Genomic DNA, 12,461 nt, shown 5'->3' with positions numbered 1-12,461 from the left:
ACTGGCTCGTCATGGCAGATTTTCAAGGGTTCAGCTGAGAATAATGGGAGCTGTTAAGTGCAGAAATCTTTTGAAAATCAGTCCTATAAACTAGTGCTTAGAGTAAGGGACAAGGATGCAGGACTCCTTGGATCTACATCCAACACTGCTACTGACTTGCTTGGGGAAAATCACCTAATTTCTGCCTTCAGTGGATTTGCACAAGCATGACTGATTATAACCTGGTAAGGAATCCTTCTGACACATAGCAAGGAACAGACGGCAGCACACTTTCCCATAGTTGGGTTGGTGCCACAGGGTTAAAAGGAATAAAACACAGTAAAATCTTAGTTCTGTCTCTAAAATCAGCAGCTATGATTAGATACACAGAGGATACATCAACACAGCAACCGCCCCCCGACCCCAGGGGCAGCGAGTCTCAGAGCCCTGGTCAATTAACTTGGGCTCATGCTACAGGGCTAAAAATGGCCATGTAGACATCCAGGCTCTGAGACCTGGCGAGAGGAGAGAATCTCAGAGCACGGGCTTCAGCCCAAGCCTGAACACCTACATGGCTACTTTTAGCCTTGTAGCATGAGCCCTGGGAGGCTGTCAGTTGACTCCGCTCCAAGAGTCACTGCCACGGGGAATGGTGTTGCTGTGTAGACGTACCTATTGCAAACCAATCTGCTGACTCAAACAGTATCCTGGCCAGTAATAAGAGTGGAGCTGCACTTTAGTAAATTACTCTATTTCTCTTTGCTCAGGTGACTGGTCTGATTAGCTCCAATGGGGTGAAAGTAGAGAGACCTTTTTTCAAAAAAGGAATAAAAGACAAAAAAACAAAAGCAGAGAAACAGGAAATGGTTCAAAAACCAAAAACCAGGTATGGAAAACTCCTTCATACCCACATAGTAGTTCTGTGCCAGGAGTTCCCCTCATGTACCTACATACTGCTGGTATCAGAAAATTCCACCATGGCCAGTAGTAGCAAAGCACGAAGGTTTCCTTATGGCCATGTACAAACCTGGAGAGTGCCAGCATAATACTGAACCTCCCCCCCGTGCCTAAATCATTATGCATAAATCAGGAGCACCGGAAGCTCCCTAGAAGTGGGGGGCCACCAGTGCCTGGACTGTGGCCCCACCCCACTCCTCCCTCAAGGCCCCTCCCATCCTCCTAGGCCCTGCCTTCACTTTGCCTTTTCCCCCAAGGCCCCACCCTCACTCTGCCTCTTCCCCCAAGGCACTTTTAAAAGCCTGGATCCTCCCCGTTCCCACGCCCTTGGCATAGATTCGTAGATTTCAGTATGATGATGTAGTCTGAGCTCTTATCTAACACAGGCCAGAAACCTCCCTCTAATGATCAAGTCACTTATTAGCCTTCTCTTGGCTAAACTAAATAGAGTGATTAAATATTTGTTAGGCCGGAGAGAAAGTAAAAATGACTCTACAGATCAGTGCCTAGGGCATGCACCTCGGAAGTGGGTGGACCCTTGAATTCTGGTCCCAGCTCCCATGGCGATTTAGTTATAGAAAGTGGAACAGCTTCAGCAGGAGAGAGTAAGCGAGAGTGCCCTCCTGAGTATGCACTAGCTTGGTGGTTAGGACACTCCCCAGGGAGGTGGCGGACCTGGGTTCAGATCCCTGCTCCAAATTAGACAGACTAGGGATTTGAAACCAGGTCTGCCACCTTCGAGGTGAATCTCCTGATCCATTGGCTTCCATGCTTCATAAGAAAGAACTGACCTGGCTTAGGTGCCTAACGCCAGGAGCAGGCTCTCAGATGAGAATCCTGACCAGGAGGGAGGTGTCTAAATACACCTGTGGATCTGCCCCTCCCCCACCCCAGCCCGCCCCCAGTATTATAGTGATGAGCATGGGGCATGCACTTATATAGCATAGAAATAAGGCATACATTTTTCACAGTGAGGGTAATTAACCATTGGATCAACTCACCAAGGGTCATGGTGGATTCTCCATCACTGACAATTTCTAAATCAAGATTGGATGTTTTTCTAAAAGATCTGCTCTAGCACAGAAGTTGTTGAGCTTGATGCAGGAATCGCTGGGGGAGGTTCTGGCTCTGTGTCATGCAGGGGGTCAAACTAGATCATCACAGGGGGCCATTCCAAAATTAAGATCTATGAATCTATGCACTAGGTAGTGGTGCTGAGGCACAAAACTCTCCTCCTTGCTCACATACCAGGGCAGTGCCATTCCAGATTCTCCCTCTTCCAGGCCTGTAGGAAGTTCTTGGTAATGCCAGATTAGGAGGGAGGTCTCTCCCATGCTCATGTACCTATGCAGCGTTTGCAATGTGGCAGAGTGAACTCATCACCATCCATCCCTGCACAGCTCTGTGCAGCAGCATATCCCTTTCCATGCTCACATACCTGAACAGTGTAAGGACAGCAGAGAGAACTCTCTTTGTGTCCACATACCTGGGTAGAGAGAACTCCCACCATGTCTACACAACTGTGTGCTGGAGGTCTGGCATGGCCCTCTCAAAATCCCCACGTGCTCACAGGCCTGAAGAGTACCAGAATGGTAAGGACTTCTCCATGCCAGCACAAAGCCAGCTTGATCCAGCTCACTCCCTGTGTAGAGCCAGAGTAACAGAGCGAACCTCCCCCACGCTGCCTGTCTCTGCAGGAGACGTGTGGCACAGAGCTCTCCCATCCACGCCCACACACCTGTTTGGTTCCACGGAGGCAGGGAGAGCTCCTCCATCCCTGCCCACATGCCAGTGCCACGTCAGGATGGCAGGGTCCATGATTCTTTTGCTGCCCACATGCCAGTGCCACGTCAGGATAGCCAGGTGCCTTCCTCTCCTCCTGCTCAGATGCCAGTGGCGTGCCAGTAGGGGAGGATGAACTCTTCCATCCATGCCCACATGCCAACCTAATGCCAGGATGGCAGGGGATATATTTTCTCTGCTCACGTAGCTGCCTAGAGTCACCAGGGTCTGTGTCCACCCACGACTGTTGCCCCTGTGCTGGCAGCACCATTAGCAGGGGGGCTCTTGATTCAGTGGTTGGTGTGGGACAGCATGGTCCAAACTGGGCATTTTGGTAGGGAATGAACCCTGTAAAACAGAACAAGCCAAGCTATATGAATGTGTACATGGACGCAATCAGGGGAAGGAGAGAGTGCCCATTTCAAGGGGGGGAAAGGTCTGTCCCATAGGCTATGTGCGCTGGGGAGGTCCCACTGTGCCCAGACGACAGACATATCCATAACCCACTTACAACCCTCCCAGCTGCTCCCTCCCTTCCTGGTCCCTTGAAATGTGTTAACTACTTATGCTAAACAATCTGTTCCCCCTTGTATTTAGCAGTGACTCTCTGAGGGTAAGTCTACACTACAAAATTCAGTTAACCTAAGTTACGTTGATGTACGGCCACGGCAGTAATTCAACCACTTTTGCATGTCCACACTACGCTCCTTGTGTCGGTGGTGCGCATCCTCACCAGGAGTGCTTGCACTGACTTAATTGTCAGTGTGGGGCATTGTGGGATGGCGTCTGAAAGGCAGCAACAGTCGATGTAAGCAACACAGTGTCTACAATGACACTGCGTCAACCTAAGTGCCACGCCTCTTGCGGAGGTGGAGTTAAGTTGGTGTAGTGGGTGAGTTACATCTGCGGGAGCTACATTTTAGTTAACTCTGTAGTGTAGACCTGGACTGAGTTAGCTTCCCAGACTTGAGGAAAAGCTCTGTGTGATCTCAAAAGCTTGTCTCTCTCACCAACAGAAGTTGGTCCAATAATAGATATTACCTCATTCGCCTTGTCTTTCTAGACTTCTGTAAAACATTTGACTTGGTACAGAAGGCATTTTGATTAAAATACTGGAATGATAAAAAATTAACATGGCACACATTAAATGGATTAAAAACTGGCTAACTGATAGGTCTCAAAATCTAACTGTAAATAGTGAACGGTCATTGAGGGTGGCATATTTCCAACGAGTTCCTGCAGGGATCGGTTCTTGGCTCTACACTATTTAATATTTTGTCAATGACCTGGAAGAAAACATAAAATCATCACTAATAATGTTTACAAATGACACACAAATTGTGGGAGTGATAACTGAGGCTATGTTTTAGTCACAGGTATTTTTAGTAAAAGTCATGGACAGGTCACAGGCAGTAAACAAAAATTCACAGCCCGTGACCTGTCCAGGACTTGTACTATATATCCTCAACTAAAACTTGGGGGCTCTGGAACAGGGAGCGGCTCAGGGGTACCCCGGGTGCTCTTGGGGGAAGAGGGGCGGCCCGGGATCCCGCTGCTGCTCTGGGGTGGAGGTTGGCAGGGCTGGCAAACTCCCTACCTGGCTTTGCGCAGCTCCCCAGGCTCCGGCCAATGGGAGCTGCAGGGGAGGCACCTGTGGGCAGAGGCAGCACGTGGAGCCCTCTGGCCGCTCCTCTGCCTAGGAGACAAGAGACATTTCACTGCTTCCGGGGAGCACCCCCCCCAAGGTAATCACTGCCCAGAACCCTCACTCCCTCCCACACCCCAACCCCCTTCCACACCCAAACTCCTGCTGCTGCTGTTGGGGGGAGGGGAGGGGAAGGCGCAATGGCCTGAGATTGCCCCTGTAGCAGTCGTTGCGGCTGGCCCAGGGGCTGCCTGAACTGCTCAGGTGGACCCCAGGTGAGCAGCACCAGACGCTGCAGAAGTCACGGAGGGCCCAGAAATTCACAGAATCCGTGACCTCCCTGACAGATTCACAGCCTTAGTGACAAATAATGAAGAGGACAGGTCATTGATTCAGAGCAATCTGGATCACTAGGTAAGCTGGGCACAAGCAAACAATATGCATTGTAATATGGCTAAATGTAAATGTATACATCTAGGACCAAAACTCATAGGCCATTCTTACAGGATAGGGGACTCTATCCTGGGAAGCAGGGACTCTGAAAGAGATTTGGGGGTCATGGTGGATAATCAGCTGAACGTAAGCTCCCAGTGTGATGCTGTGACCAAAACAGCCAATGAGATCCTGTGATGCATAGATAGGGGGGATCCTGAGTAGGAGCAGAGAGATTATTTTATCTCTGTATTTGGCACAGGTGCGACTGCTGCTGGAATCCTGTGTCCAGTTCTGGTGTCCACAATTCAAGAGGGATGTTGATAAATTGGAAAGGTTCAAAGAAGAGCCACAAGAATGATTAAAGGATTAGACAACATGCTTTAGAAAGGAAGGTTAAGGGGTAACTTGACTACACAGTCTATAAGTATCTACATGGGGAACAAACATTTAATAATGGGCTTTTCAATCTATCAGCGAAAGATATAATGCAATCCAATGGCTGGAAGATGAAGCTAGACAAATTCAGACTGGAAATAAGACATACATTTTTAATGATGAGAAATTAACTATAGGAACAATATTGCAAGAGTTGAGGTGGATTCTCCCTCCTGACAAATTTTAAAAATCAAGAGTGTCTGTTTTCTAAAATATATGGTGTAGGAATTATTTTGGGGCAGTTCTCTCGCCTGTGTTATACAGAAGATCAGATTAGATGATCACAATGGTCCCTTCTGATCTTGGACATGTATTTTGAAGAATAGTTAAAAATAATCCAGAGACTCGCTGAGCATTGTTGATTCTATATGGGGAGAGATGTTTGTTTAGGTAAATTTTAATTTAATCATTTTATATAAAGTGAAGGATATGTGCAACAGCTGTGGTTTTTAAAGGTTGTGGCGCATGGCTTCATCTTGAGCACATCTGTTGCACCCAGAGTTTTGGCACAGACTAACTGCTTAGGTTCCTTAGATTATACCCAGGCACATTTCAGATCTGAGACCTTTTGGATGTAAGCCACTGCCTTGAAGCTCCCGAACATTTCTGCAACAAGAATGTTGGAGGAGACACCACCAGGGAGCTTGGTTTGCCCTGATGATCAGACCAGATGCTCAGGCTATAAAGTCTGCTAGACGACGAAGGCCTTTCAGACTGTAGGGATCTTCTTCTGTTTTCATATGCCAACTTCAAAAGTAACATTAAAAGGTCAACATCCAAGTTTGTCATCCACTCTATGGCTTCCAGTAATATGGAATACATCAAGGCTGTCCTTCAGCAAAAGATCTTAGTGGGCAGTAATGCACTAGATGTTCCATGGTTTGGATGTCTTCTCCACATTCACATATAAGACTTCTTCATTTTCCATGTGTGCAGTAGGCAATTGCAGCACCTGTGTGACGTTCCAATGTGGTTCGCTAGGATCCATGTCTTATGCAGCATGGTGAAGGTAGGTAATTGTTCTGTAGGATCCGTGATCAGGTCTTGATTCTTGACCCTACAGTTTTTACATAGCCTCCACCACTTGTCTTTTGGTGACACTCCTGAGGTTTTGAGAGCTTTAGCTGCTAACCAGAAAGGGTTCCTGGATTTAAGGTGGCATCTCAGGAGCGGGGTTGGAGACCTTCATAGATGAGCAAGTCTGAGTTTGTTATCACAGAGTCGTATTCTTGTATTATTGCTGCTTCTCTTCGGGGGATGTTGGTAAGAAATGCGCAAGGACGTGGAATCAGAAAGTCAATGTTAAGTTCAGCACTTCTGTGACAATTTGCATAGCAGTGTTCAGTTGCCCATTGGCAAGTTTCATATGTGCACTATCTACTCCTACTGGCACGCAGTATTCAGCCGCTGACGCTGAGGGCCAAGGTGGTTGTCTGCAAGGTGTGAGCATCTGCTCCCCCACTGGTCTTGGCTAGTTTGTGGATTGTACTGTTCCTAGCCTTTATTCTGGCAGTGGTTTCTATCAGACGATAGGCTACAATCCAGAGCCACACAGATATCGTGGGAAGCCCTCTTGCGTGAATGTCACCTGCAGCGCCAAACGCAGCCATGTCTTTACATGCCGGTTGCTCTGGTGGAATGAGGAGGCAGCAATCTGAGGGTTCGGTCGGAGTCACCAGGACCGGCAGCACTTCTTCAGGTTCTGCAGATCTCGCGTTGTGAGGATGTCTTCTGCTTGGTTGAAAGGCTCACTTGACGGCGAGTGTGAGATCACTCTCATATCCAAATTTTCATGACTGGCTCCATGGCATGTCACTGAGATAAATATTAAAGAGAGACAGTGCCAAGACGAATTCCTGTGGCAGCCCATTGTTCAGCAAACGAGGTCAGCTGGTCTGTTCTAGTAGAAGAATGCAACACTTGTGATTGGTGAGCATAACCGTCAGTAGGTGCAGCGTTGCTCTCCATCATGCAATTTTCGACACTTTCAGAATCAGGCTGCCCCATCAAACCATGTCATATGCTGAGGACAAATCCACAAAGGCTGCTGCTGGTTTGAGCCCATATTGATAGCCAGCTTCCATGTAGGTCATCAGTGCATGTACCTGATCACAGGTACTTCATCCCAGTCTGAACCGAGATTGCTCTTTTGAGCCTCAGTACTCAAAGATGGGTGTAGTATCCTTCCCAAGAGCTTGTATATTATGCATAGTAATGATACCAGCTGTTAATTTTTCAGCTTATCTGCTTTCTGCAGTTTCAGGATGGTGGTGACCTTTGCCTGTTGCCACACCTTAGGCATTTGGCCAAGGGCATACACATTGGTAAAGAAGCATGTCATCTAGTTGTGGCCATGCTGGCCTAGGTTTTTCAGAAATTCTGGGAAAATGCCATCTGGGCCTGCTGTATTGCCAAGTTTGGTGAGTTTTAGGGGCTTGTTCACTTTTTCTCTAGTGAAAGGCTTTGATAGATTCAGTGTTGCTGGGCAGTAGGACAGGGAGCAGTAAAGCTCTGTCTTCACTGTCCATTTGTGATGAAGATCTTGGAATTCAAGCACATTAGGGTGGTAATGGCGTCAGCTGTGACATATGACACTGTGCAAAGCGGAGGGTTGGCACTGCCATGGTTACGGGGAAGCTTCCAGGCTTTCCTGGTTGAGTGGGTGAAATCGAGGCTCTGCATAGCTTTTGTATATCACTCTTACCTAGCAGAGTTCAGTGTTTCCAGGAGTGTGGTTGCAGCAGCAAGGTTATCTGTTGTCCTGGACTGCTTTAGGGGAGCCTCACTGTCCACCAGTCAGCAGGGAATGTAGGCTTTCCTGTAGCCACAGGGGATGTTCCTTTTTACAGCCTCTTTAAGGAGATTGATGAACCTGTCATAACTATGCATGTTCACAGGGCTTTGTCGAACCACTTTTTCCATGGTTCCATGTAGCTGTTCCAGGGGTCCTTCCTAAAGTTCCAACGTGGCTTTTCCAATGTGATTAGGGGACTAGGACACTGATGCGTATGACAAAAGGTCAGCATTGGCTATGTGGAAAATCACTGAGGACAGTTTGTTCCACCACTAGGGGCCATGCATTCCAGGCATGGGACACGAAGCATAAGTCGGGTGAGTCATCTTTTCTCCATTTGCAGGATGAAAGGTTCCTGGGTGCTTAGATCAAACAGTAGGTGCTAGTTTTGGTTCAAGGTCCATTTAAGCAGCTGTTTGCCCATGGGATCCTTGTTGTCAGAACCTCAGGACGTAAGATGGCTAGTGATGTCTCCAACCCATATTGAAGGGTGGCTGTGATTTGCTAAAACCAATGTGGGCCAGGTGACATATGGTGGCTTACAGATATTTGTGATCTTAAGCTGGCTGATTCTCATTGTGATAGCATATAGTGTTGAAGAGTTTGAGTCCACAGAGCAGGTATTCCACAGCTGTTGTCTCATGAACATTGCTGGTCCATGTTTTGGGTGGTGTTGGCTCACTGCTAAGTGATATCCTGGAATGTGACATTTGATGCTTTCTTGTGGTCCAATAAGCGAACCTCTTATAGTGCGAGGACATCAATCTTCTGTTCATGTATTTGATTGGTCGGGTCATTGCATTTTGCAGGAGAGAGGCCTTCCACATGGAGGGGGCATACACATAGGTAGGAGCCTATTTTTCTCTTTCAGTGTTCACCCTGCAAAGGGTCGTTTCACTTGAGATCACCACGAGTCTGTCAATTGGTGTTCAGTTGTCATACTGATGGCTTGGTTGTGCCAAAGCACTTAACAGCGAGGGCTAAGTGAAGGTTGCCATCACCTCCTTTAGGTGGTGACAAGTATATGGAGCATGCCTTGGGAGGACCAATCACTGAGCCAAGTCAGACAGTGATGGACATTTTGGTGTCACAGAGGTGCAATTCCTGAACCCATCGCTGTAAGGAAGCCATCCCTGCTCAGATCAGGAGTAAAACTATTCAATACTGCAGAGATACATGATTGTATCATAAAGCAGATCTGCTAGTCTCTTCCACCTACCTAGGGTAGGCCAAACAGTGATGCAATGCAACACTGACCAGCTGCTATAAAATCTTACAGTCACAACAGCTACTTCTCAAATACTACAGGAAAAACACATGAGAAAAGAACTCGACCCAGCTGAGTGAACAAGGAGCTACGCCTCAAAGAGGAGCTTACACGGGGCCCAGCGTGCTGCTGCTAATGCAATCTTGGTTTCAGATATTCAGATCTGTTGCACAGGGAGCATGTGTGCTGCCCAAGGGCACTTCTATTCCAGAGGAGCCCAGGGTCAATACTGAGGGTGCATGCAAAATCCTGTAAGTGCAAATCTATGCGGGCACTTCTCTAAAGAGAAGGAAACGCTTCACTCTACAGGTGCTTGGTAATGAGGAGAATGAGAAGATGCACATTGTAACACCTCTGGCAACAGGAGAATGAGAGGTCTCATTAAAGATCCTTAAATTCTAAGGTCAGAGGGAATCATTGTGGTAATCTAGTCTGACAGTCTGTATATCACAGGCCACCACCATCACACAGCATCCGCAATGAGACCCACAGGAGTCTAATGGAACTGTGATTGTTCCATGAAAGCATGTCCTACTAGTCCAAATATCATAAACACAAACCCAGGCCACCTCGGTGAAACCTCTGACTTCAGCTGGCAGAACTTCCCTTTGTGTTTATTCCTTGGCAAAATCTTGAGTTTCACTCACCAGTGTATCCGGGAAGGTAACTGTAGTTTTGATCCAGCATCTGGTTTGAAGGATGCTTTGTACCACTAAAGTCCTCTGTGAACCTTGGCTTCATCAGCGGTGCCAGCACAGAGCAAGGGCTCTTCAGAACACTGCAGTCTGTCAGCAGGCGAGAGGTGGTTTTGCCATAGGTTTCTCCAATCTGGTAGCGGATCTGAGGGTAGAACCCACCGTATCTGAGGAGGAAATCACAGACAGGTGCTTACTGGTTTGGCAGTGATGAACATTTTAAAGTCCCAGCTCTTCCACACATAGATAGAATAGTTAGTTTCATTGTTATGTTTGCATGTATCTGAAAGAGTGTGTAATGAGGGAATATGTGGGTGCAAACGTGGGATGCAAGTGTAAATTGCAAATGAAGATGTGTATGGAGATGAATGTGCACATAGAATCATAGACTATCAGGGTTGGAAGGGACCTCAGGAGGTCATCTAGTCCAACCCCCTGCCGAAAGCACGACCAATCCCCAACTAAATCATGCCAATCCCAACACATGCCAATGTGTTGCTATGTGAAAAGCATGAAAGTGTGCAAGTTGAAAGCGTGCATGTGGGTGTGTGAGACGCTTTGTCAGGGAGTCCAGAACTCTAAGTCACCTTGATACCCTGTCTCAGAAAGAGAGAAATTTGCTGTGACTAAACTGCGTGTCAGCTCCTCAACATTTCAGTCTGTTAGGTGGCCCAACAAACTCTTTAGGATTCTGCCCGTCCTTGCCTTGTCATGCAGATAATCCTGGGTATACTACATTTCCCGAGACCTCTGGAATAATGTTCCATTGTGGCATCCAGTCCCTGTTACTGGATGCCCACAGAAATATCACGTCCACTGTCTCCAAAGAGAGCATATGCGCCAGCCTGTTGTCTCAGCTGAGGATGTGTCCCTCGCTGCAGCATAACACTGAGATGGATTTATAATAAAACAAGAATAAGTTTAATAATAGAGATTTAAGTGTTACTAAGCAGTGATAACAGAAACAGAAAATGGTTACAAATAAAAAAAGAATAACACACTTCTAAGAGTCTACATATAACCTTAGCAGCTACCAAGCTTTGTCTAAAGAGTTCTCACCTACAGTCACTTTTCAGTGTCGACCAACCAACCTAGCTGGGAATCCACTGTTCATAGCTTCAAAGAGTACTGACCTCTTTGTCCCCTCAGTGATGGGTAACAAGATGCCTTTTTGCTTCTCCTTATATTCCCCAAAGTGCCTTGTCTTTGTCTCAAGAGTCAGGCTGACTCCCAAGGTCCTCTCTTGAGTTCAGCCTGTGGTGTCCTACAGCATGCTGACACCATGATGTTTCCTCATCCACCTGATGACCTCAGATGCAAATGAGCTGCCCATTGTCTTTGGCATCCCTATTTATGTTATAGACATTGGCAAAGGAACATTCCACGGTTTGCCAGAAGCTGGGAATGGGTGACAGGGGATGGATCACTTGATGATTACCTGTTATGTTCATTCCCTCTGGGGCACCTGGCACTGACCACTGTCGGAAGACAGGATACTGGGCTAGATGGACCTTTGGCCCGACCTGGTATGACCGTTCATATGTTCTTTGTCTAGGACAAACTTGTTTAACAACTTTGCCCCCAAAACATATTTCAGAACCATATTTCCAGCACACATGCATAACTCAATAAACACCCTCCAAACATACAGCACACAATGATATTATTGACCAGTGTGTCACCAGCTTTCATTTGATACTACACACAACTCTCTTGGCAGATAAATACTAGGACAATAATAAGTTAGGTCTAATAAGCGTGTCAGACCTGAAGGGAGTTTACAGACCAGTGAGCAGAGACGACCCATGCCTGCTAATAGTGGGGGGGCGGGGGGGCACAACCCCAGAACAGCTGAGTCATGCCACGCCAGGCAGCCCCTCCCCCCTGGTAAAGCAGTGCCACCCCCGCCTGGAAAGCAGCGGCTGCTCCCTGTAACTCCCAGCTGTTCCTTCTGCCTTTCCCAGCAGAGTTAGAGAAGCTCCCTCTCTCTGCCCAGTGCAGCTCGTTGGCTCAGCTGCCCTGCAGGAAGGTGGCCCAGCTGTACCTTGTGACTGAACAATCTGTGGGCGGGGGGGGAGGAATGTGACCCTGCATGCCCCCTCCAAGCATTCCCTCTGCCAGTGAGCCCTCTGCCAGCTGGCATTGAGGGGCTCTTAGTGCAACCATGGTGTGTAGGGGTGTGAAAAGGTGCACCTGGGTCTGCATGCATGTGTACAAGTTTGTGAATGGGACTGTAGATGCATGTAAGGTAGTGCTTGGCAGTGAATGTGTAGAAGTGTGACTGGGCCGGCGTGCATCTGTGCATGTGGTGGGTGGGGGAGATGGGTGAGTTGTGGCAGTTTGATTTTGGCAAAACCTCAGTCATCATGTGTTGTTTTTATAATTAACAGTAAAACCTCTCTGTTCCAGGTGACACACTGGCAGAACAGGTGCTAGCTCACGCCAAGGCCCCAGGCTTTACTGAACACTTAC

General features: G+C 47.6%; 1 protein-coding gene across 1 annotated transcript in view; it reads right to left on the bottom strand.

Annotated features, from left to right (window-relative positions):
* The window catches only part of CIMIP2A (ciliary microtubule inner protein 2A), a 62,427-nt gene that overhangs the window by 35,899 nt on the left and 14,067 nt on the right, over positions 1-12,461 (bottom strand). The window contains exons 2-3 of the mRNA XM_073314808.1: positions 9,942-10,156; positions 5,775-5,839 (exon numbers count right to left, since the gene is read on the bottom strand). Coding sequence (XP_073170909.1) covers positions 5,775-5,839; positions 9,942-10,156 — 280 coding nt within the window. The remainder of the gene's footprint in view (positions 1-5,774; positions 5,840-9,941; positions 10,157-12,461) is intronic.

Source organism: Lepidochelys kempii, chromosome 16, assembly GCF_965140265.1.
Source record: "Lepidochelys kempii isolate rLepKem1 chromosome 16, rLepKem1.hap2, whole genome shotgun sequence".
NCBI lineage: Eukaryota > Metazoa > Chordata > Testudines > Cheloniidae > Lepidochelys > Lepidochelys kempii.
Note: the sequence above shows the minus strand (reverse complement) of the source record. Positions and strands in the feature narration are given on the sequence as shown.